The sequence below is a fragment of the Rhinopithecus bieti genome, unplaced genomic scaffold, assembly GCF_001698545.2.
Source record: "Rhinopithecus bieti isolate Rb0 unplaced genomic scaffold, ASM169854v2 scaffold_3062, whole genome shotgun sequence".
Classification (NCBI taxonomy): Eukaryota; Metazoa; Chordata; class Mammalia; order Primates; family Cercopithecidae; genus Rhinopithecus; species Rhinopithecus bieti.
This window is the reverse complement of record NW_016804432.1, coordinates 2,948,279-2,973,903: the sequence shown is the minus strand read 5'-3', so window position 1 is coordinate 2,973,903 and position 25,625 is coordinate 2,948,279. Positions and strand designations below refer to the sequence as shown.

The following is a 25,625-nucleotide window of genomic DNA, read 5'->3' as shown; positions in this document are numbered from 1 at the left end:
CAAGGCAGTAAAAAGCTAAGAGAAATTCACTGATTGCTTGCAATCATCATTTCCACCCTGTTATAGCCTCAAAGATGCCAATGAGAACAAGAAGTGAATCACTGGAAACTCTCAGTCTTTTTTCCAAGGGCATGTTATTGGCCAAGTATGGACAAACAAGAGGGAGGAAGAGAAACAAAGAGCCAAAATAAAGCAGAAAATTCGGCTGTCTGTACAGCTAAGATATATCTAAAATTTTACTTGATTTATTAGAAGATTTAGTCAAATATGTGATGTGAAAAGAAACAAACTGAAACTGTTGGCTTAACGAAAACAGGTTTGCTCTAGTACTATTCCATGTTAACTTACCTAAATAACTTGGATTCAAAGTTCAGGAGTCAGCAGAATATCTTAAGATTTATTTCAAAACATTACAAGGTGGCCGAGCACAGTGGCTCACACCTATAACGCCAGCACTTTGGAAGGTCAAGACGGGCGGATCACTTGAGGTCAGGAGTTCGAGACCAGCCTGGCCAACATGGTGAAACCCTGTCTCTACTAAAAGTACAAAAATTAGCCAGGTGTGGTGGCACACCCCGGTTATCCCAGCTACTCAGGAGGCTGAGGCAGGAGAATTGCCTGAACCCCGGCAGTAAGCCAAAATTGCACTGCTGCACTCTAGCCTGGGCAACAGAGTGAGACTCCATCTTAAAAAACAAAACAACAACAACAAAATTTTACAAGGTTCAGGGAAAAGAGGACTGAAAGCTAAAGGCAACATTTTAATCCTATTACAAGTACTAAAATTTGGCCCTAAAAACCGATTGCAAGCTAGATGTATATGTATTTATTTTTAAGCTATAGTTTTAATTTAAGGCCTGAAACACAGAAGAGTCATGTTATTTGGTTGTACTTGCTAATATAAAGAACTACTACTATCTTCTAAGAAATATGCAATGCTGCCAACACCAAGGACCAAAGAACATCAAAAGACATATGAACCCCATAAGCCCTACCTGTTCTCAGCATCAGCACTGCACTTCGGGGACAGCAATTCAAAGGATTTGGTAAATTTCACCACCTGTCGCATAGAAAGATAATAAATCCAGGTCAATTAAAGCTTTACTATAGTTTAAAATAATGTAATAAACATTTTCATCTTTATAATGATTTTAATAGTTGGAGATTACAGAGAGATTTTAAGTGGAGAAATCCCAAGAGAGAGTAGAAGAGGAGAATCCCATCCTACATTTTGTATCCTATTTCTTACAAAGCATACATTGTCGAAGTTTTAATACATTTCACTAAACATGTACATATTTTTACAATTATGTGTCCAATGAGCTATGGAGGTCAGGTAAAGGAAAATCTCATCTGAATACTTAAAAAGAAAACTGTTCTTTTAACAACCCAATCAACAGCAATAGAGACCCAGGTAAGGACAGAACACCCCTCAAAGAAGATGCCCTCTGCCAACTCCAGGCTCCTGGAATTAGCTCATTATTAAGCTTGGCTCATCACTGTTCTCAGGTGAACTTTGTGGTGCCACCACCTAAAGGAAGAAGAGGAAGTCACCTTCTTCAACAATCATTCCTGTGTGGACACTGCCTTTCTCACCTCTCCAGTGAAATCAGCATACCAGTGCGAGAGTTGACCAAGACTTATGTTGAGGGGGAATTTATGGGAAAAGAAAAGGTCAATGTAGTTTTTCTTATTATTAGCTAATATTGAGTTTATACTGTAAACCAGGCCCTACAGCAGAAGCTTCTTTGAGTATTTGTTTAATATAAATCTAAAGTAAAGAATTTTATACTCAGTCTATAGATGAAGAAACTAACTCCTAATTTTTTAAGAGACCTACTCAGTTTCACACAATTAAATAAGGCAACTGGCATGAAAGGAAATCTCTGATGCTAGAGTGCTAGCTCTTTCAACATTACAAATGTTGAGTGAGAAAGGCACTATTTCTGGCCCTTGTAAGGGTAGACAGAAACTTTTCCTTCTACCCTCTGAAGGTTTGCTGAAATAAACTGACAATAGACAGATTAACAGGGGAACAAGCATACAAATGTACTAATATGCAGAAGCACAGAAGCCATATAAAATATGAGACTCAAAGGAGGGCCAGATGGCTGAAGCTTAAATAGCATCCTCTTTATAGGGGAGACGGATGGGGGATGTAGGCAATTTTGAGGGATAGAAAAAATTTTCAGAGGAATTAAATGAGCCCAAAGAATAGACAATGACCAGGGACAAAGTTTCTCCGAGCTCTGGAGGAGGTTTCAAGAAGGTAAGGGCTGGAACTTCACTGTGAACAAAAGTTATCTCTTTTTTTTGGACAGGTCCTCACTCTGTCGCACAAGCTGGAGTGCAGTGGCCTGATCTCGGCTCACTGCAGCCTCCGCCTCCTGGGTTCAAGTAATTCTCCCACCTCAACCTCCCAGGTAGCTGAGATTACAGGGTTGTGCCATCACGCCCAGCTAATTTTTGCAAGAGAGAGTTTCACCATGTTGGCCAGGCTAGTCTTGAACTCCTGACCTCAGATGATCTACCAGCCTCGGCCTCCCAAAGTGCTGGGATTATAGGTATGAGCCACCACATCTGGCAAAAGGTTATCTTATTATGCAGATAAAGTCTCCCAGGTAATCTCTCAGCGTGCCCTCAGAAGAACAGATGGAAGGTCTGTCTGGGCATGGGGACATTCCTCAGTCTTCCTTCCTGTGATATGAGAATAATATTCTCTGGTTAATAAAATTTCCGGGAGGAGACGGAAGAGAGTTCCATCTTGTACTTGTGAGGAGGAACAAGAAAGGTTAGAAAGTTCTCGGTTCTGAGGGGACTCAAGTTTAAGGCCTTTTAATTTCCTTTAGATCAATGTGCTCAGTATGCCAAGGCACCATGCTTTGAAGTATCTTTTTCTGAGCCCCAATATCCTCTTTTGGCAAGATATACCACATGATAGAAAAACAAGCCCCTGTAGAGAAAGGAGTCCATCTGAATGTCATAGAAAGCTTCCAAGGTTGACATTTAGATTTGCCTTAGCCATATGCAGTCATGCTTCAAAGGCCTTTTAAATTAACCACTTACAAGGAATTGATGGGCACCTGAGAAAATGATTTGGAAACTAGGAATAGATTAAACATTAAAACAGCTTTATCAGTGAGGTAATGAACTCAAGCTAGGCAAATGCAACATTAGGGAAAAAATAGAAAAGAAAAGAAAGGCTCATCACAAAGAAAATTGTGTGTGACTAGATGAATGTAGGGCAATGACAATAGCTCGACTGCAAGGAAATACCCTTGGCAACCATAGAACATATTTCATTTCATACTGTAATATGAATTAAGCCTCTGCAGAATCACTCATTGCAGCAAATTTTATTTTCCAAAGATGGTCACAACAATATCTCCTATCCCATATTCTTCTCTTCCATGTGACCCTGCTACTTTCCTACCAAGTGGTAGGATCTATGTCCCCTCTCCTTAAATCTGGTGGGCTTCGAAAGTTTCACCAAATAAAGCATATGGAAGAGATGCTACATGCCTTCCAACGTTGTTGTAAAATGCAACACAGCTTCTGCCTTGTCTGATGTAATATGTGTACCTGGAGTCCTCGGTCACCATGCGAGAAGTGCAACTGCCCTGAGGTCACTATGCTAAAAGGGAGCCAAACCACATAGAGAGACTATTTTCCTGCAAATGAGGGATTTTGCACACATTATAAACAATCCTTTATGTATGTATCAATGCTTACAACATCCCAGAAGGTAGATATTATCCTCATTTTATTGATAGCAAATTAAGGCTTAGGGGGTTAAGTGGTTTGCTGGAAGCCATGCAAGCAGGAAATTGCAGAACCGAGATTTGAACCATGTTGCTCTGAGTCTACAGCTCCAGTGATCCCACTTTTCACTGCTTTAATAAGCAAGAGCAAGTGTTATTGCAGCAGCAAATTATTTGAACATGACTCCTTCAAAACCAGAATACTTAAACTCTGCTTTTATTTACTAACTCTACAAATATTTATTGAGTACCTCCTATATGCCCAAATTTGAGTAAATACAGACTAAAAAGTAACTTGAAGTAAAACACTTGGCTTGGTATAAGATTAACCAAATTATCAATAAACTGTTCATTGTTTCTGCATTTGAAAATTGAGCAGGACATATTTTTTAATTCCTGATCTGACAGATGAGATTAAATTCTCCAATATTACTAAGAATGCTTCATTTGGCCTACTTCTTACTATTGATTAGAATAATTTACAACTTGATAAAAGTAGATGTTAATTTCTGCAAATCTGACAGCAATGCAAATAAATTTTATCCAAGTAAAGATGCAAATGATCTCTGTGCAGGAGAAAAGAAAAGCTCAATGGTTACAATTGTTTTATCCTGACTGGTAGTAGCCATTTTAAAAAGCTCATCTAGCAATCTTATGCTGGCATTCTTTCAGTGCCTGTTTTAGAACCAACTTTGCAACCCTGTTGTTTCTCTTTTTAATGAGTTAAACAAATCTTCGATACATGCTTGCTTTAGATTTCTGCAAGAGTTAAGTTTTTAACTTTTTGAAAATTATCTTTCAATACAACAAATAGGTACTGTCTGTATATGTCAAGCAGTGTAGTATACACTGGAGTTACAAATGTGAAAGTAAAAGAAAATAAAATCTCTACAGTTATGGAGCTTGCTTTATAGTATGAAGCTTAATTTGCCCTGGCTTTTCAAAACTAGCGCTCCCTAGAAAAAATAAGTGCACTTCTGGTTCCAAATCTTAAGAAAACAGATGTGAGTAATGTCCAGAGAATGAAAGAAAATAAAGATCTTTTAAAAATATTTTTCCATCTGAGCAATAGCAACTGAGGGATATAAGAAATGGAATAGGAAATAATGGTGTTTTAAAACCATAGAACCTATAGATCTATAGAGAATGGATAAGATATATAAATGTCTCTTAATGAAAACTCTTGAAACGTAAAAGAAGTTGGAAAAACTACTAAAAGGAAAAAACACTTTTTTCTAAAATGTTAGAACATTTTACTCCAACATAAATGACAGGCTGAAAAGAAAACAGGGACAAAACTTGTATTTGTTTTGTTTTCTAAATTCATTTTTAATGTGTAAGGGGAAAGTCAAGGACTATGTATCATTCAACTTCAGCATTCCATAGAATGCATTAGCTGTGTCCCCCAATAAACTGGCTTATGGTGCCATGATCAAAGTCAGACACTGTATTCGTGAACCACAATTGACCTTGTATGTAGGAAAGAATTGAACCCTCCCTAAAGAGAGGTCTGGCCTTTGTCTTTGACTCCTGAGAGGTAATGTCTAAACCCTTGGAATGTCCTGCCTGATTAATGTGCAAAGATTAACAATGTGATTTAGAATGGGGGCTTCAAGCCACATCAACAATATGATTTGGGTGGGAGCTTTGGGTCACATGGTATCAGTTGACCACTGGAGGAATGGAGTCAGAGGTCAGTCGCATGGGCAGCCAACCCCATTTTTGTGATCAAGACCCAATAAAGACTCTAGACATTAAGGCTCAGGCCCTGTTGGCAAAATTTCACGCATCTTATCACACATGATAGCCAGGAGACATTCACACTATCCATGACTCCATGAGCAGAGTCCACATGTGGAATTTTCCTAGACTCTGCCCCATGCTAATGTTAATCTGTATGATTTCCTGTAGTAAACTGTAATTGTGAGTGTAATAGCTTTCACTGAGTTCTTTGAGCCCTTCTAGCAAATTATTGAAACTGAGCATGGTCTTGGGAACTCCAAAACTCATAACTGGTGTTAGGAGTGAGGGAAGTATTGTAGACTATGTTCCCTAACTTTACACTTATATGATAATTCTTAGGTTCTTGTGTCTTTAGACGAAAAATGAAAATACTCATCTTCATTAGTGTCTATAGAAGAAAAATGAAAATACTAATGTTTACTGATCTTTGGTTAAATATTGATCATCCAGTGTGTATAAAATACTGGATAGTATAGGGAGATACCAAAGAAATAATAAATAAGGTCTCTAACCTTTTCAGACTTAACATTTGTGATGGTTAATTGGTATGTGTCAACCTGACTGGGCTAAGGGGTGTCCAGATAGCAAAACATTATTTCTGGGTGGTCTGTGAAGTGTTTCTGGAAGATATTAGCATTCGAATCAATAAATTGAGTAAACAAGATGGCCCTGAGCAATGTGGGTGGGCATCGTCCAACCCACTGAGGGCTCAGATAGAAAGGAAGAGGAAGGGCAAATGTGCTCTTTGTTTGAGCGAGGACATCTATTTTCCCCTGCCGTCAGACACTGGGACTCCTGATTGTCTGGTCTTTGAACTCAGACTGAATTACATCACTAGCTTTCCTGGTTCTCTAGCTTGCAGACAGTAGACTGTGGGACTTCTTAGCTTCCATAATTATGTGAGCCAATTCCTAGAATAAATCTCTTTATCTCAATCTATCTATCATCTATCATCTATCTATCTATCTATCTATCTATCTATCTATCTATCTATCTATGTCTCCTATTGGTTCTATTTCTCAGGGGAACCACAAATACTGCAATATTTTAAAGAAGAGAAATTTAAAGTCCAAGGTGAGTTGACCTCTGAAGTTAGGTTCACAGCCAAACTGACCCTGAGTCATCAGATTATTTGGCAAGGCAATATACATGTGGCATTAGTCCATGATGAGGGCAGCAAGATGAACAGTTGAGAAGTAACATAATTCTGGAGATATAAACTCATCTGCCAGCCTCTCAGTCCTCAAAAGCAGGAGTGGGCAAAGGATGGCCCATAGGCCAAATCTGGCCTACCACCTGTTTTTATTAATAAAGTTTCATTGTAACGAAGCCATACTCATTAATTTAAGTAATGTCTGTGTCTGCTTTCTACTATAACAGTAGAGTGAACAGTTGCAATTGAGATCATACAGGCCACAAAGCCTAAAATATTTAGTAGACAGATCTTTATTTTTAAAAGGTTGCCAACTTATCTGGTGTAGAGCCATTTCCAGGCCAGATCAGTTATTTTCGCTAAATTGTTAATGGCTAATGATAGGTTAATGTATTAGTATTCCCATGTAATATAGCTATATTCAGAAAGAGGATTCTTGGAGTCATAATCTTTTAATTTGAAACAGTACTGCAATGATAGAAATTTTAGGCACCAGGGTAAGTGGTAAGAGATATACTTGAGGATATATCCCCAGTTGGCAGAGGATAGTTCAACTCCAATTAAGCCTGTTGTCCAGGGACAATTATTAATAGTGCCCACTTTCATGCTCACAAGTGTCTTTGAATAGCAAATTCTAGGCAGGCCGGCCATTGGCTGCTCCTCAAAGCATCAGACAACTTATATTTTTAAAAAGAATTGAAAATATAATGCATTCAAATAGAAAATTGTTTATAGTCAGATACCTGGGTTAAAAAATAAAACAGCAAAACAGCTTAAATATTTGGATATAATTTAACGGGATATATAGAGTGACACTGCAGAAATTATGATCAATACCAAATAGGCGAAGGCACAAATAAAATAGAATAGAATTTATGCTTTATTCCTGTCTTGGACCAATTATATAATTCTTGGTTTTATTAATTTTAGAAGTTTACTATCTAAATCCAACTTTGATTTTATTATACATTTACTAAATGAACAGGGATTAAATAAATTAATACACACACACTAAGTAAAAAAGAGAATCTTATAAGGGAAATATCAAAAGTAGTTTCTAGATCAATGATACTAAACAACTGGTTTCAAGCTCCCTTTGCTGTTGATCAGCCCTGATTATTGCACCCTGGGGAAGGGAGTGTACCTGCCAAGTGAAGTAAACAAAACATCTCCCTGCTTGTTCTTTGGAAATGCTCCATGAACAGAGGCCTTTTTGATTTGGATATTTGTCAAGTGTTAGTTGGTCTGGCTTCTCTCTGTTCTTTTAACTTAAAAACAAGTTAAAAAAATAAAACTAGGCTCAAATAGATATTCCTGGCACCAAAATAAAATTACCTACTAAGTAATCATGATTTTGTTTTCAATTTTCTGAATCTCTATTTTCTATAAGAGGACTACTCAAAATGGCAAAAGAATGAATTAAATAGGCCAAGTGTGGTGGCTCACACCTGTAATGCCAGCACTTTGGGAAGTCGAGGCGGGTAGATAACTGAGATCAGGAGCTCGAGACCAGCATGACCAACATGGTGAAACCCCATCTCTACTAAAAATACAAAACTTAGCCGTGCATGGTGGCATGCACCTGTAATCACAGGTACTCAGGAGGCTGAGGTAGGAGAATGGTTTGAATCTGGGAAGTGGAGGCTGCAGTGAGCCGAGATGGCACCACTGCACTCCAGCCTACGTGACACAGCAAGACTCTGTCTCAAAAAAGAAAAGAAAAGAAAAGAAAAAGAATGAATTAAATAATCATCTCTTACTATGCTTCTTAATAAATCTCTCACTTATGCCAATTTACTCTAATCATTTATTCATGAAGTCAGCATTTATCAAATACTTAGTGCACCAGGCACTGCTATAGGCTCTGGAAATACCAAGGGGCACAAATCATGTCCTGTCCTTGAGAAACTCACAACACATCACAGAGGAGGAAACAGTTCACAAATGTTTCACCACAATGTATGTCCAAAATGCTGCCAGTGCACAGAGGAAGATGTTAAGGAAGTCTTCATGTGAACTGTGTGATGAGGAGGAATGCTCTAGGCTGACAAGTGGGGGAAGTTCCCTAGGCTGAGGGAATAAATCAATTCGTTTTGGGAGAAAATAGAGAACTCTGAGAGTTTAACTGAACATAACTCAAAAAAGGGGAAAGCTATAGAAGTGTGGGTAGGGTGAAAAGAACCCAATAAGGAATGGTGAGGCACCCAGGGACTAGCAACTTTGAAAAGCAGGTCTTGTGTAACCTCCTAGGTCTGAGGTTACACAAGAAGGAGGGAGGGAAGAAAGGAAGGGTGATTTTGAGATCCTGGAGGTGAGTTTGATATCCATGTGAAGAGAGGCCATGGAAGGATCTAGCCACTCCTAGAACTGGTAGAGAAGGAATAAGGAAAATAACTGCACCCAATGTCGTTCACTTCTCTGCCCTTAAATCTTCTGCTCATACCTTCTATTTGTCAAACCCAACTGGCAGCCAGAGGACAAGAGAGCCCAAGTGGTGTGGTAAGTAAAGATCAGCCTTCAAGGGCACTGAGCTAAAGACAGAAAGACCAACCATAGATAGTTGGGGAGTGGAGGGGTTCCAGAGAATAGCCAGTAGAGTTGACAATATTGAACTTTACCTGAGCTCTGTGCTCCCCCAAAATAGTAATTATAAAGAAATCTCCCTAACACTGTTCCAGAATTGGCTATCCTCAACAGACCACCCTGCCCTAGCACATTTCAAAATAAGACGTTTCTCCATCCTTCCTCATGACTCCTGTAAGGCTCATGAATGATGTAGGTAACTCCCTTGTCTATATGCTTCTGTGAAACCCCAAGTACCTTTTTTTTTCTTTGAGATGTTTCCATTAATGAGCATTCTCCCTATTGCAATAGCCAGATGAAATGATCTTCATTGTCTGGTGCATTTTGTCTTTCACTGGGACTATTTACACAAAGATATGTATCTTTTGTGCTAATAGGCTAATATATGCATAGGCTGACCATGGGGAGGTGGGGTAGAGATGAAGAAAAGGATGGAGCAAGGCTGAGGACTGGAGAGGAGAACCGCAAGTTAAGTTAGAAGCAGAAGTGATGGGCCTTAAATGTTGGGCAGTGTGAGCTTTATTATACAAGCAATAGACAATTACCAATGTTTTGAATCATATGAGAGTCCAGTGCATGTTTAAAAAGAAGAGGTAATTGATTGAAAAGAAGAGTGCCCTGTTTGCAACCAAGAAATGAGTCAGAGGAAAAATGTCCTAGTGAGAAATCAGTAAAGACACAGTGAAGAAGGTGTTAGAAGGAGTGAGAAGGAAGGGCTAGAAATGATGTTTCAAGGTAGAAGCAACAGATCATAGACACAAGTGAATGTAGAATAGTGAGAATGACTAAGAAACTGTTCTAACTATACTATGGTTTTTAGCTTGAGTCACTTACTACATGGTGATGATTCTATTGGCTAAAATAGGAAATATCAGAGGTGGAGAAGATTTGGGATAGGATGTAATGGAGATAGCCAGTGGAGTTAGGGGTTCAGTAGTTGGAGATGTTATATATATATGCATATGTGTGTATATTTAACATAAAAATGATTAATGATGTGAGTTGATTTACTATATACAGTTAATAAAATGAGTTAATATGTATGAACAAGTAATATGATACATTAATGATGTGTGTGTGTGTGTATATATATATAGTAGTATATATACAAATTTTTTCAGTTAATAGAATTGGCCCTCTTTATCCACGGGGTTCTGCATCTACAACCAAATGCAGGTCGAAAATACAGCATTCAGGGCAATGCGAAAACTGCAGATACAGAGGGCTGACTTTTCTTATCTGTGGGTTCTGCAGGACTGACTGCTGGACTTGAGTGTGCATAGATTTTGGTATCCATGCACTGTCCTGGAACCAACACCCCACAGATACTGAGGGATGACTGTGTATATAACAATAATAGTTTGGGTTATCATCAGAGGAGTTTTTTTAATACTCTCCATTTTGCACACTAGAGAAACACTTGGAGCAAAAATGAAACTGAATTTAAGTGGGCTTATTTATAGGGAGAAGGAAAATCAAAGAAGGAAAGGTAGGGAAATGGAAAGTAAGTGATATAGAAAGGAAAGGCTGAAGCAATTTTTACAATTCACTTGAGAAGGAGGGCATTGAATTGCAGACTGCCCCAGAACAATCGGAGGATGCTCACCCCATCTCTTCCCCTTGAGTGTAGGATTCAGGAAGACCATCTAGTTCACTGGCTTAATTGTGTGTATATTTATGAAAGGACCAAAGAGCTAAGGAGGATATAAGAAAACAAGTGTGCCTAGCCAGTTTATGCTTCACAGTTTTGTAAAGAAACTCCAGACACTAACCAGGTATTTGTAAGCTTAGTTAGAAAGTACTTCGTAGAGTTCTGAACAATGAAATAGCTGCCAGCCATCAGGATCATCCATGAGAAGAGAACACTTGTAAAAACTAGGACTTGAGACAGTGCCTTAGGACATAAGATTAAAATGTCTACATTCACTTTCCTTGACTACACACAAAAAGAAATAGAAATAAATAGTAAATGCCTGAGCTGGAAAGAACTAAGAGAAGTGATAGGAATTGCTTAGACAGGTTCATAGGATGGAATAACAGTAAGCTGGGAATATTCAGTTCAAGGAGTTAAATAGTTCCTAATGTTAACAGCAGCAGCCAGCTATGAAGCAATCTTTCTTTCTTCCCAGTCTAATGGAAAATGACATTGACAAAGTCACTTAAAATCAATGGACTGAAACACTTAAGAGAAGCAAAAGGGAGCAAAATATTAATTTTGTCAGGAGAAAGGGCTAGAACGGCATTTCTCACTTCTATTTTTGGCATCCATTCAGTAAACTGAACAGTTTATATCCGAGTGCCCAGCTTAAAGACCATGAATGCAGTTTCTAAACACAGAGTTAATATCTTGGTGAATCCAGTTAGAATGGCAATCATATAAAAGTCAGGAAACAACAGGTGCTGGAGAGGATGTGAAGAAATAGGAACACTTTTTTAACTTTTGGTGGGATTGTAAACTAGTTCAACCATTATGGAAAACAGTATGGCCGATTTCCCCTCAAGGATTAGAACTAGATTGTAACCATACGACCCAGCATCCCACTACTGGGTTATATACCCAAGGATTATAAATCATGCTGCTATAAAGACACATGCACACGTATGTTTACTTGCGGCACTATTCACAATAGCAAAGACAGTGGAATCAACCAAATGTCCATCTGTGACCAGACTGGATTAAGAAAATGTGGCACATATGCACCATGGAATCATTATGCCAGCCATAAAAAAGGATGAGTTTGCGTCCTTTGTAGGACATGGATGCAGCTGGAAACCATCATTCCTTAGCAAACTATCAGCAAGAACAGAAACCAAACATCGCATGTTCTTCACTCATTAGGTGGGGAAACTGAACAATGAGATCACTTGGACTCGGGAAGGGGAACATCACACATCGGGGCCTATCATGGGGAGGGCGCAGGGGGAGGGATTGGCTTTGGAAGTTAATACCTGAATATAAATGACGAGTTTGGATGGGGGTGCTGACCGAGTTGATGGGTTGCAGCACACCAAAACATGGGCACAAGTATACATTGTACAAACCTGCACGTTAATGCACAATGTACCTAGAATTAAAGTATAATAATAAAAAAAAATCTTGGTGAATCAAGGCTTCTACAACCAGAATTAATTTTTTTCTTCCTGATGCCCTTCAAATATAGAGGCCATAAAACATAAATTTGCAATAAGCAGTTTTTTTTGAGTATTAGAATCACAAAATACAAATAGAACTTTTGTTTTCAGGAATTATCCTAATAAAATAGAAATAAAACTTATTTTTGGAGGAAGAAACTTTTATTTTCCTGAAATGATATTGTTTTTGTTTTCTAACTATAAAAGTATATAGAATGTCAGTAGAGATGGTGCTATAAGTTCATGCTTTTACACATCTGATCTCTTCCAAAAGCAGAGCAAAGACTGAAAAAACACAGAGGAAATCAGACAGACATTTAGAGATTGTAAGGAAGAGAGAAGAAAAGGAGAGGGGTAGGGAGGAGAAGGGAAAGGAGGGAAATGATCTCTAAAGTCACAAGCCTGAAGACATGTAGGCCTGCTGAACTCCAAGTCCAGAAACAGGCTGGCAACAATCGTCAGAATTTCAGTTCCTGCTGGGGCGTGGGGAACAGGTGACCCAGCTTCACCCCAAGAAACTGAACCAAGCTGCCTCTAGCTTGGTGTAATATTACTACATAGCAGGAACTCTGAGCCACCAGAATAGGTCCTGGTTCTTGATTGGGGTCAGGGAGCTGGGCAAACTATTAGACAGGTAGGAAAGAGGGCAAAAGAGAAAGAAAGAACGCAATGGCACGAGCAAACAAACAAAAACACTCTCCCATCAAAATCAGCTGCAATCCCCAATTCAAAAACACATAATTAATACTAACAACTAAATCAACAACCTACATAATTGGACAAAAAATATTGAGGAATCTGTTAAGCTAAAAATTTGAACACACCTGTCATCAGGGATTGGTAGATGAAGAATAGAAAAGTATTAAGAATATAGATGACTTGGACAACATTTCATTCTTGATTAACGGGGTCTTAGGAAACATCAGCTGGATAAGCCCTTCAAAAAAAAAAAAAAGATTTTCCTTAGCTGGGTGTGGTGGCTCATGCCTGTAATCCCAACACTTTGGGAGGCCAAAGTGGAAGTATTGCTTGAGCACAGTGGTTCAAGATCAGCTTGGGCAACTAGTGGAATCTCATTTCTACAAAAATTAGCTGGATGTGATGGTGTGCACCTGAACTCCTAGCTACTTGAGAGGCTGAAGTGGGAGGATCACTTGAGCCTGGGAGGTCAAGGCTGCAGTAAGCTGTGATGGTGCCACCGCACTCTAGGTGACAGAGTGAAACCCTGTCTCAAACAAACAAACAAACAAACAAGCAAACAAACAAACAAAAAGGACTTTGCTCCCTGAGGTAAAGAGAGGGATGTGAAAAGAAGTTTCTCTTTCTTCTGAACACAGTTATGTGCAGATGTGCTGCCTGGTGCGCTATAAAGGAAAAAGCCAGCTGGTGATGGCCAACCACTGAGACAAGCAGAGGGCAGTGGACAGAGACTGGGTCCCTGATCACATCATCTGGCTGCTGCGCCATCCCCAGAACCACCTCCTGGAGACTTCTAGTCGTGTAAGTTAATAAATGCTCTCAGTGTGAAAGACACGTGCCCATGAATATTCTGTTACTTGCAGAAGTCACCCAAATTGATCTATAAATTAGATCAATTTCAATCAAAATCTGTACAGAGTTTTCATGGAACTTGCTAAGCTGCTATTAAAATTTTATAGAAGAATGACAGGTCAAGAATAAGCAAGCCAGTTTTAAAGGGGAACAGCACTGAGGACTTGGCCTATCAGATACCAAAATGCATTACAAAATTACAGAAATTCAGACAGATATTGGTGCAGAAATAAACAAATAGACCAGCAGGACAAAATTGTGAGCTCAGAAACAGACCCAGGTGTATATGGAAATGCTATAATTTTGAAGTGCCATTACAAAGTGGAGGCAAAACACTTCTAAGACAATTGGTTATACACATACCACTTTATACTCCACACAAAAACATAAATTCTAGATGGATAAAAAAGACCATGCATACCAAATGAATATAAAAAGATATACAATAATGCCATTATAACTAAAGGTAGATAAAGATTTTATAACAAAACCTTTAAAGCACAAATCAAAAGGGAAGTTAATAAATTTGACACATTAAAATTAAAATATTCCACAAAACCAAGCCATGCAGGTCAGGACTGCAAGACCTTAGTTCAGTTCTCAGGATTGTATTTGCAGTGAGCAAACCTGAGAGATGAAGTAACATCTTTCCCCAGACAAACACCAGGGTTGATACCACTCAACAGAAAAGGGATATATTTCCCAAGCACAGTGTTGTAATATGACCTCTTCTGTAATATGACCCAGTACATGTGCAGGCCCACACCCACCTGTTGCACCTGCAGCACTTGGAGAACATGGGGAACCAGCACTATTGTTACAGTTTACAATACAAGGTTTACATTTGTATCTACAAGTATATGCTCCATTGTTTTTTAGCTTTACTTCGATATTTAAATATGTTCAATACTCAATACCCATCTTACTTATCCCAACTTCCCCACTCATCACCTGCTTGGCTAGATTTCAAACTGTCATATTTTTCAGGAACGGCTTCTTAGAACAACATTTGCTGTGCTCTTCTTTGCATATTTGAAAATATCTCTCCACAGCTTGTGTAACTGTCTATGAGTTTGGCTTTAAATTTTGGAGTTAAAATTAGAGGGTCACATTTTCTTTCCCTGAGGACTTTGTAGATATTGCCCATTGTCCTGTAGCACAGGAGACTGCCACTAGAAAGTCAAACATCAGAAAGAATTGTCCTGCAATAGGTGCTTTGATTTTTTTGTGTGTAAATGCCCATATGCTTTTTCCAATAACTTTGAAGTCTATTAACACCAAATGTGTTTCAGTGATAAGCAGTCGGTATCAATTTTGTCTGAAATGGTGTGTTCCTTCAGTCTGTAAATCCAAGATTGCCTTTATTTCAGTAAAATGTCCTAGTGTTATAATTTTGAATTTTTTTTTTTTTTTTTTTTTTTACTGTTCCATTTGCCATGTTCTCTTTAGAGTTGCCAATTATCCTTAGTTTGGACCTCTGTTATTCTGATTCCATTTTTATCATTCTCCTTTTTTAATGCTTTATTATTTTCCATTTTATTTTCAATTTTGTGTCCCTAAAAGTATTTTAGAAGTTTTATTTCTTCTTGTCTTTAATGTAGTATTCCTTTCTGTACAGCTACATATTTTTCTTCTACTTTTTTCCAAGCTCTACCAACCCAGTTTCTTATCTTTTATACTGCTTATCATTTATTCCTTAAGCTTTTGTATCTCTTTCTTGAACAACTTTATTTTCCCGGAGAGATCTTATTAAATTTTATTTCATTTCATGGAAAACTTTAAGCGTTTTTCTGGTGCGTGCTTTTCACTTGGCTTTTGTTTTCACATCCCTTCCTACTTTTCTTCTTATAGTATCTTTGCATAAGCCCTGTGCTGGCGGCTCTTTGTTGCGTGTTAATGTTTAAATGAATAATGGACAGGGAGAGTGAAGTCAGGGGAATGATTTAGGGTGGCTGCATTTGAATTTCAGTCTATTATCTTTGAGTGTTTTCTCACCAACACTCTGCTCTGAGCAGTCATTTCAGTTTCTACCTGGTGAGAAGTCTCCTATGCTTACTGTGAAGTCCAATATGACATAGGTATTTTTGTGTAATGAATTAGCCTTTAAATCTAATCTCTTCAGCTGGCCAAGATAAGCAGCTGCAGGGTGACTTGACACTCACGTTCCCACTTATCCTGATACATCAGTAGCCTTGTTTCCAGGATGACTTGTCTGCAACTTTTTTTGTTCCACTCACCCTTGCCACCCCTTCTGCTAATCTATGGCAGCAAGGAGGACTCAAGAAACATCCCTGAGCCTGCCCAGGCATCTGCTCTTACAGTTTCAAGCAAGAATACGTGACTTATTTTGGTGAACATTGTGCTCTGCCCAAGATGGCTGAAGGCAAGTAACCTCACTCAGCCTTTTATTAAATACTTCATCTTATCTAATTGCTACTGAATTAAGCAGCCCTCCCAACCTTATATGAAGTGGAAGTGGAGTGATGACTTGTGGCATGGGGTTATGAGTACTTCTTTTGTGGATTATGGAGTTTGCATGTCTTGTCCTGGTGTTCAGATTGGTCTTTAATTGCTAAAAGAAAAGATAAATCCATTTAGCAAATCCTCTCTCCTGGCACCCTGACTTTTAAGTTTGTTCTCTTGCTAAGAGGTTGACTACCTGCCCTTCCCTTCCATGAGATGATAAACTCATGACTCTTCCTGGAAGAGAAGATACAAGAAAATATGACTCAAAAGGAGAAAATTTAAAGCTCCATCAATTTAATGGTTGTGAAAATGTAATCTCATTTATACACCCATGTTTTGATAAAAACAGCTTTTTATATATGTTGTTTCTCCCCTTTATTATTCACCTAAAATTATATCAAAGACATTGTTTCTATGAATATAGACATATATCATTGTTTTAAAACACTACATAGAATTTCATCATATAAACATATTGATATTTGAATTATTTACATTTTCACTACTATAGGAATGCAATAAGTATTCTTATATACTCGGTTTGGTCTCGTCTCCATCCATTTCATTATTTTAAATTTTAAGAGGAGGAGTTGCTGGGTGCAAAGCCTATCCCTTTTTCAAGTTAAAATATATTTTCAGCTATTCAGGAGGCTGGGGCAGGAGAATTGCTTGAACCCAGGAGGCGGAGGTTGCAGTGAGCCGAGATCACGCCACTGCACTCCAGCCTGGGCCTCCAGCCTGGGTGACAGAGCAAGACTCCATTTCCAAATATATTTCACCAAACTGATGTCCATAAAAGTTATCCCAACTTAAGTTCCCACTATCAGTAATGAGAAAGTCAATTTTCTAATTCCCATACTCATACTGGTTATTATAATTATTTTCAAGCTTTACCAATCTGATGGCTGAAAAAAATCATAGAGCTGTTTGAAAGTGCTTATTTTCATCAGAATTGAATGATTGTTCTAACGAGCCTTTACCCACCAAATGAATAAAACATATTAACCAGTATTTTTGCATTTGATTTTTTAACATTAAATCTTTGATTCATCTGAAGTTTACATTGGCATTACAGAAATAAGGCAAAAAGCTGGGTACTCATTTTTCAATGTTTTAAGAGGGCAAAGGATTATCTAGAACAGCGGTCTGTAAACCCTTGTCTGCTACTCAAATCTGATCTACTACCTATTTTTGTCAATAAAGTTTTATTGCAACACAGCCATGCTCATTCTTTATACATATTGTCTAAGACTGCTTTTGTGTTATAATGGGCAAAGTTAGGTAGCTGCAATAGAGACTGTGTGACTTGCAAACCCTGAAATATTTACTATCTGGGTATTTACAGAAAACATTGCCAATTTCTGATCTAAGAAAGGTACTTAGTTCCTTCCTCTCATTGGTTAATACAGATAAAAGACTCCAGATTTAGTGAAATTACATGTTAACTTGTACCTTTCTCTGGTGGAGATACAAGTCATTCTCTCCAGTAGAAAAGATAATCTTGAAGGTTGTAGTTTATGGCTTCGTTTTGTCTTTAACCAGTGTTGTTTTTAATTTTGAAATTATATCCTAACATTGCCCATAAATACCTAACTTCTAAAGTACTCTTTGGACTGATTTTAACATCATATTGGCTCTCTCATACATTAATGAGTTTAAAAATCTTCAACTTGCATTTATTTTATATTTATATGCATCATAATTTTGCCTTTTATAAAACTATATTTTATAAGTATGAACTAGAAATGCAGCTTCTTACGGTTCTTTTTTCCCCAAATTGCCAGCCATTTGCTTCCAAAACATTTATAGAATAATACATCATTCTCCCCATCTATCTAATTGCTACATATGTGGATTGAATACAAGATAACTAATTATAGAATACAATTTGCATATTGATTGTAGATTTAAAAGTTCACAGATACAGCTATACAAAAAAAACCATATTCTTTTTCTATAATTCAACTAAATTTATCTGCTTGACCCCAAGTTTGCTTATTAACAGAATACAAAAGAGATTACTCCATTTAAACTCGGCCACTTCAGGTTTTCTCAGTCATTTCAGATTTAAACTCATTTAATACTGAAATTTTCACCAAGGTGACATGCACCTTTCCGGGTGCTTGGAAGAGACACGGCAGGTCTGCAGTCACCCGCTCAACCAGATTGGCCTCTGTTCTGAGATAAGAAGGCCTTGCTGGCCCTCTGCAGAGTCATTCCTAACACTGGATATGCATAAATATCCACAGCCCCTCCAGGACCAGGTCACAACCCTATCCCTTCCTCATCCTGACAGGTAGGCTTCTTCAGGCCCCAGCCCTCCCTCTGTTAACATCTGCCAGGAAATGGGGAAAGCTGCATTTGCCTCTCATGCTCCTTTGAGACTCTAGAAAAGCTGTCAGGCTCTCACTGCCTCTTAACGCCTCTGACATTGTCACCTGTTTTTCCTGCTATGGTGTCTAGCGGAAGTTTCAACTCCCCCCACCCGCTCTCCAACGCCCACCACCATCACTATACGGAGAATTGAGTCTGGGAGCAAGGTTAGGAAGACTGATGACCTCACATTTATTATTCTCCTCTCCGATTCTCCTCCCTTAGTCCAGGCAATCCAAGAATGGGATAGTCTAGGGCTTCATTTATTCTCTTTTCATTCTACTGTTTTATTCATAATTTTATGTTCTGATTCATTCAAGCCTTTAGGAAAAAGTTTTGGTTTTCCAGAATAACCCTGCTACAAATTTTATATTATTTATTTATTCATTTATTTATTGACTGATTGATTTTCAGAGGTGGTGTTTCACTATTTTGCCCAAGCTGTCCTTGAACTCCTGGGCTCAAGCAATTCTCCTGCCTCAGCCTCCTGAGTAGCTGGGACTGTAGGTGCATGCTACTGTGCAAAGCCCTGCTATAAATTTTAAAAGCCCGTTTTGGAACTTAAAAGTCCATTTAACTGTTCCTGTATTCTCAGTAATTCCTCCTCTGAAGTAACATACCACATTCTTACTGTCAAGTTGGGGAGGGGTGTGGACAGGGGACTTCCCTTAACCCCTTGATATCAATCTTTTTTTCCTGAAATTTTTGTTTTACATTATGTAGATAATTATTGGTTATAACACATCTAAAAATGAAACTAGCACTTTGCATAAGGAAAAGCTCTTTTGTGTTTATCATAAATACCAGGGGCATCAGAGGTGATGAAGACTGTCTAAGAAGTGTCCTGCTAGTGATAGGTTCATTGATAATAATAAGGAAAGAAAGGTCATAAGTAATATGGAAAAGGTATAATTGAACTGTGGATTTGCTTGGTAATATTGAGATCTTATATGGATTCCTTTATTATTATAAAAATATACCTATTATTGAAATATTTCCAGTAAAAATAACTTTGTCAAGTTTGAAAATCTTCTAATACAGCAGATTAGAAGGGTGGTCATTCTTGCTAATCATCTAACTTGGACTCATTTTTATGATGTGGTCTAACTCTTTAGCAAATGACCAAAAAAGTACAGATGACTGAAGTTGACACTGAATGTGGGGGCAGAGATAAACATTCTCCTGTTTATCCTGGCTTCTTCTCCTGAACATGGAGTGACTGTTTCTCGTCTCCTTTCTATAATTTCTACTGTACAACTTGGGCGGTGCACAGAACTGTGTCACCTACAAGCCTAAAGTTTTGAGAAGCCTTTGGTGAGAAGTGTATTAAAGGAATGCCTAGCATTGGTAGGTTTTCTGCTGGGGATGCCACATAAATAGATACCTTTACCCCAAACTTCTCCCACCACCTCCACAGGCAGCAGACTTGCCAACAAGTCTTTACAGCTTCTGGAACAATACTGAGCAGATTAATTTTTTTTTTTCACCTGGTTCACTTTTACCTTCAGAGTTCATCCCTATGGTGTTAGAGGAGCTCATTCTCACTATAAACTAAAAATAAAATCCTATTCCAACTGAACAGACCCCTCTTGGCCAAGGGGACCCAAGAAAACCTTAAAACTGAATTCCTGGCCATAAATGGAAGGAAAGTCAAATAGCCTTCTCATTATTTGCCCTCCGTTTTGGAGTTCATACACAGCTGAGCAGCATTAATGTTCAAATAGAGATCATAAGACTCATGAAACAGACTCATTCTGGCAATAAGATACCAAATTATAAACAAGACCTAATACATGTAAGGCAAGGAAGGGTTAAGTCATTCCTGCAAGCCACCAATCTTGCTACATAGCATCCTTATCTTAATTTAAAACATTCCTTTCTGCTGACTCTAAGTTTTAGACAGAGCCTTACTCCTTTAATCAATTGCAAATTAAAGAATCTCTGAACCTACCTATAACCTGTAAGTCCCTGCTTCAAGATATCCTGCCCTTTCAGGCCAAACCAATATATACCTTCCATGTATTGATGTATGTCTTTGCCTGTAACTCCTGCCTCCAAAAAATGTATAAAACCAAACTGCAATCCAACTACCTTGGGACCACTTACTCAAGGCTTCTTCTGTTTGTATTTCCCTTGGGCCACAGTCACTCATATTGGCTCAGAATAAGCCTCTTTACCTATATAACAAACCTGTACATGTATACCTGAACCTAAAATAAAAGTTAAAAAAAAAAAGGAGTGAGTTTCATATTTCAAGAGATGCTTTTTTGGAGGTGCATTGAGGGACTTGATGATAGAGGAAACTTTCAATAATAAGTCTGTAAAATACAAAAGGTAATAGAAACAATTATCCATTTAAAAAATGCTATTCTGGGCTGGGCGCCATGGCTTACACCTGTAATACCAGCACTTTGGGAGGCCGAGGCGGGTGGATCAACTGAAGTCGGGAGTTTGAGACCAGCCTGGCCAACATGGCGAAACCCCCAAAATTAGCTGGGCATGGTGGTGGGCACCTGTTGTCCCAGTAACTCGGGAGGCTAAGGCAGGAGAATCACTTGAACCCAGGAGATGGAGGTTTCAGCGAGCTGAGATTGCGCCATTGCACTCCAGCCCGGGGGACAGGGCGAGATTCCATCTCAAAAAAAAAAAAAAAAAAAATGCTATCCTGCCTTTAAAATGAATAAAATTTTGTAATTTCAAACAACATGAATTAGCTTGAAGGATGTTAAGTGAAATAAGTCAGGTACAGAAAGACAAATACTGGATGATCTCACTTATTTCTAGAATTTAAAAAGTTGAACTCATAGAAGCAAAAAGTAGAATGGTAGTTGCCGGCGGCTAAAAGTAAAAGTGAGTGAAGAGTTGTTGGTAACAGTGTACAAGTTTCATTAGACAGAAGGAATATGTTTTTGAGCTCTATTGCACAGCATGGTGACTATAATTAGTAACAATGTATATTTCAGAATTGCAAAGAGTGAAGTTCAAATGTCCTCCCCACAAAAAATAAGTATGTGAGGGGATGCATATATTAATTAATCATCCCACAAGGTATACATGTATCAAAACATCACACTGTATGCCATAAATACATAAAATTATTTATCAATTAAAATTTAGAACATTAAAATTTAAAAAATCAAAAAACCAAAACAAAACAAAATAAAATATTTCACGGAGTTTGATTTTCCATCAATATCACTTTGGAGGGGGATGGGTAAGAAAAGAGAAGATATAATGAGGAGTGTTCCAGAATTTTCTGCCCCAACATTAGTCTTAGAGTGTTCAGCAATGATAGCAAAGAGGCCTTTTGAACTTTCAGTAGAATACTAGCCAGTGCTGTTATTGTTTGTACCATCTACCCTATCTAGATGGTGTTTTTTGACCACTCCTCTCCCTACTTTACACCATGAAGATATTGCTATTTCTACTGTTCCCTCCAGCTCTGCCCCTACATTCAATATCAACTTCCATCATCTATACTTTTTGGTCATTTGCCGAAGAGTTAGACCACACCATAAAAACAGTCCAAGTTAGAAGATTAGCAAGAATGACCACCCTTAGATGGTTTAAGTTGCTTTCATATCTGTTTACAAGTGAGCTAGCAAATGATGAGTTTGCCTGTGTCCAGATTCCAGCCTACCTACCCCTGACCCTCACCCCCAGCCACTTGCTCCCACAGGGACCTTGGGGTGGTTCAGGTTATCCTGGAAGCCAAAGCCCCAACAGTTGCCCTTCCTGCCTTTGTTTAATGGGGGCTTCTCTGTGGCCCTGAAACCTGCCAGGTACTAATGAGCACCCCCACCACTTCCCATTCTTTAAGGGGCTTTAGAGTCAGGCGGTGGAGGTGACTGGCAAGTCACGCAACTCTCTGAGCCTTATTTCCTCATCTATAAGATTATTATAGGGTGATAATAACACCTACCTTATAAAATGAGGATTAAATGAATGCAAATGTTTCACAAAGTTTCTGGAAGCACTCCATAAGTATGGGCTATTGGAGTGTGTGTGTGTGCATGTTCTCCCGAGGTTCAGTTGAGATTTATACAGTCATAGGATACTTTCCAGGCTATTGTTTGTGTAAACCACACTGACTGAAACAGAAATAACCCCAATCTCTGCTAAAATCTGGGGAAACACTCCTAAACATTTTAGACGTATATAGATTTTAAAAGAAACTCATTATTGTGAGTCTTACAATACTTATTATTAAATCTCCAAAATTTACCCTAAAGTTCTTATTCTTTGAGGAAAATAAACCTAAAGGCAAAGGGAATAATCTTTTGTAAGTAAAGTGTGGCAAAATAACATTCTGTCAGGTATTAAAGCAACTCTCAATTGCTAGACAATTCCTGATCTTTGAAGCAAGTTCTCAGCAAAGATATTAAATTGTTGCCAAGGGTTTAGACATTTAGCTTTCAAGAATTTAGATTGATGATGATTATTATTTCAATATTGTTGCTTATCTACCCAGCAGATTCCCCCCGGAAAGCCAAAGGGCTTAATAAAACCAGAAAGCTGGCCACAAATTGCCACGGTGGGGCAGCCCTAAGGCCCTGAATGAGATACTTCCTTCTGGAGTGGCAGGAACCCCTGCAGGGAAGTGAACAGCAGCCCTCTTCACCTGGTAAGGCTACTCCGTGCCAGAATTCACAGGTTCACTCACAGCAGCTGTGAAAGAACCTGGAAGCCTCCACAGGACAAACCTGCTGCAGGGAACAGCCCAGCAACGACTGGCCATTCCATTCTGCTTGAGTCCAGTTTGTCTGGGTTCCAAGAACTAAGGGTACTGAATCTCCACTCATTTGTTTGCTTCCTCCTTGCCTTATGAAGGCCATGGAGCATTGTCTGGACTGAAATCCACCCCCAGAAATGCTGAAGGCATTACCTTTCATAGGTAAATAAAATGTGAGACAGACACTTGAGTTTATTTTCTAACGGAGCTATGTGAGGTTGGGCAAATCACTGAACCCCTTAGTTCCTTCATCTGCAATTACAAAGGCCTGGGATAGATCTGTAAAGTCCCTGTTAGGTTAAAGTCTATGTTTCTAAGTTGACTGAAAAATGAGAATGAAATACACATAAAATAAAAAACTCTTGTTTTATGAAAAGTTGCCTCATGGTTGAAGAGTCAGGAAGAGAGTGATTCAAGTCAATTTCACAAGTTTAAATACAAATAAACTCAACTTTCTTCCATTCACAGTCTTCAACTTTAAAAGATAAAAGATAACTTACTCGTGATTCGATGTCCTCTAGGAGTAAAACAGAACAGCGTTCACATTTCAGCAGAGTTTGGGCCCGATGCATTATTTTCTTGACAATTTTCTCCAGGTCAGTTTGTTCTTCAAAGAGGTCATTAACGACCTCTAGCAAAGCCTAGAAAAGATGAAATAGATGTATTTAGGTGGACGTGAAACTGAAAAAAAGTTGTTTTTTTTCTTAAAATTTAATTTAGTCTTTGCTTTAATAAAATACAATAAATCTTTTGTGTAGCTAATTTTAAAACTTTTATGATTGTTTTGACATATTTTTATCACTCAATTTTAGAATACATGCTTAAACTGCAAAATACAACTTGAGAATAGAGCTAGTTCTTATAACAGATGTGAAAATAAGTAACTCAAAACCTAAGCTATTGGAACTCTAGATTATTTTGAGTCTTAAAGGATGATGATTATAGGGGTCACTTGAGAGGCAGGTGTAAGCAAGGCAACTATAACCCCTGTTTTTCTGACTATAGATTAGCCTTCTTCCTTATCAACATTGTTTTGTAAAATGTTGAAAATTACTAAAGAGCACCAGAGAAGACCCCTTCCCTCTTCACTGCTGATCTTCATTACAGATTAATTTCCCTCTTCTCCTCTCACACAAGGACTCCATGGCCATCACATTGCCTTAAAATGGAATGTTAAATATACTCTTTTAAATCGGAAAGAAAATGAAAACCAGCTATAAAGAAAACAAGTTGTATAGAAAAGAAAACAAACTGTAACTAATTATATTGTTATAACTCATATACCAGCCTTGTATAGAAAATGCTGAAATCCTATTAAATTTCTTTGCTTTGTGCCTGTAGAAGCAAGAGTCTAACTTTTACCTTTTACCCCATTTCTCTGGAGTCTGCATCTCCTGGATTGGCCATTCCCAGCTTTTCACTTTAATAAACTCTTTAAAACTAAATTCTGATTATTAATATTTCAGTTTGACACAGGGATCATATAACCATTAGCTATAGGCATTTCTCCTCTCCTATACTAATTTTTCTGCAATGCAACTAGGTACAAACCCAATATTTTGGCTGGGCGCAGTGGCTCATGCCTGTAATCCCAGCACTTTGGGAGGCCGAGGCAGGTGGATCACCTGGTCAGGAGTTTGAGACCAGCCTGGCTAATATGGTGAAACCCCGTCTCTACTAAAAATACAAAAAAATTAGCCAGGCACAGTGGCATGTGCCTATGGTCCCAGCTACTCTGGAGGCCGAGGCAGGAGAATCGCTTGAACCCAGGGAGCAGAGGTTGCAGTGAGCCGAGATCGCATCACTGCACTCCAGTCTGGATAACAGAGTGAGACCCTTTCTCAAAAACAAACAAACGTACAAACAAAAAACAATATTTTATAAATAATGAATACCTCCAAAGCACATTGATTTCTGAAAATTACAAAGCAGCTCTTCCTCTCTATCAGGAAGAAACAGATTCTTGGTCAAACTTCAGACATTTTCACTAATACACATCCCTTATATAACTCTGAAAGAATTAGAGAGGTGAATGCTAATTAAGGGTCAGATTCTTAAATATATATATATATGTAATTTACATTTAGTCTTTGCTAAATATAAATATATAAATTACATATATTATATATAT

At 38.2% G+C, this 25,625-nt stretch overlaps 1 protein-coding gene across 2 annotated transcripts in view; it reads right to left on the bottom strand.

Moving 5' to 3' along the window:
- PDE11A (phosphodiesterase 11A) overlaps positions 1–25,625 on the bottom strand; it is a 466,948-nt gene that overhangs the window by 264,108 nt on the left and 177,215 nt on the right. For both annotated transcript variants that reach the window (XM_017868289.1, XM_017868290.1), the window contains 2 exons: positions 23,995–24,135; positions 996–1,060 (listed from right to left, as the gene is read on the bottom strand). In XM_017868289.1, the coding sequence (XP_017723778.1) occupies positions 996–1,060; positions 23,995–24,135 (206 nt within the window). The remainder of the gene's footprint in view (positions 1–995; positions 1,061–23,994; positions 24,136–25,625) is intronic.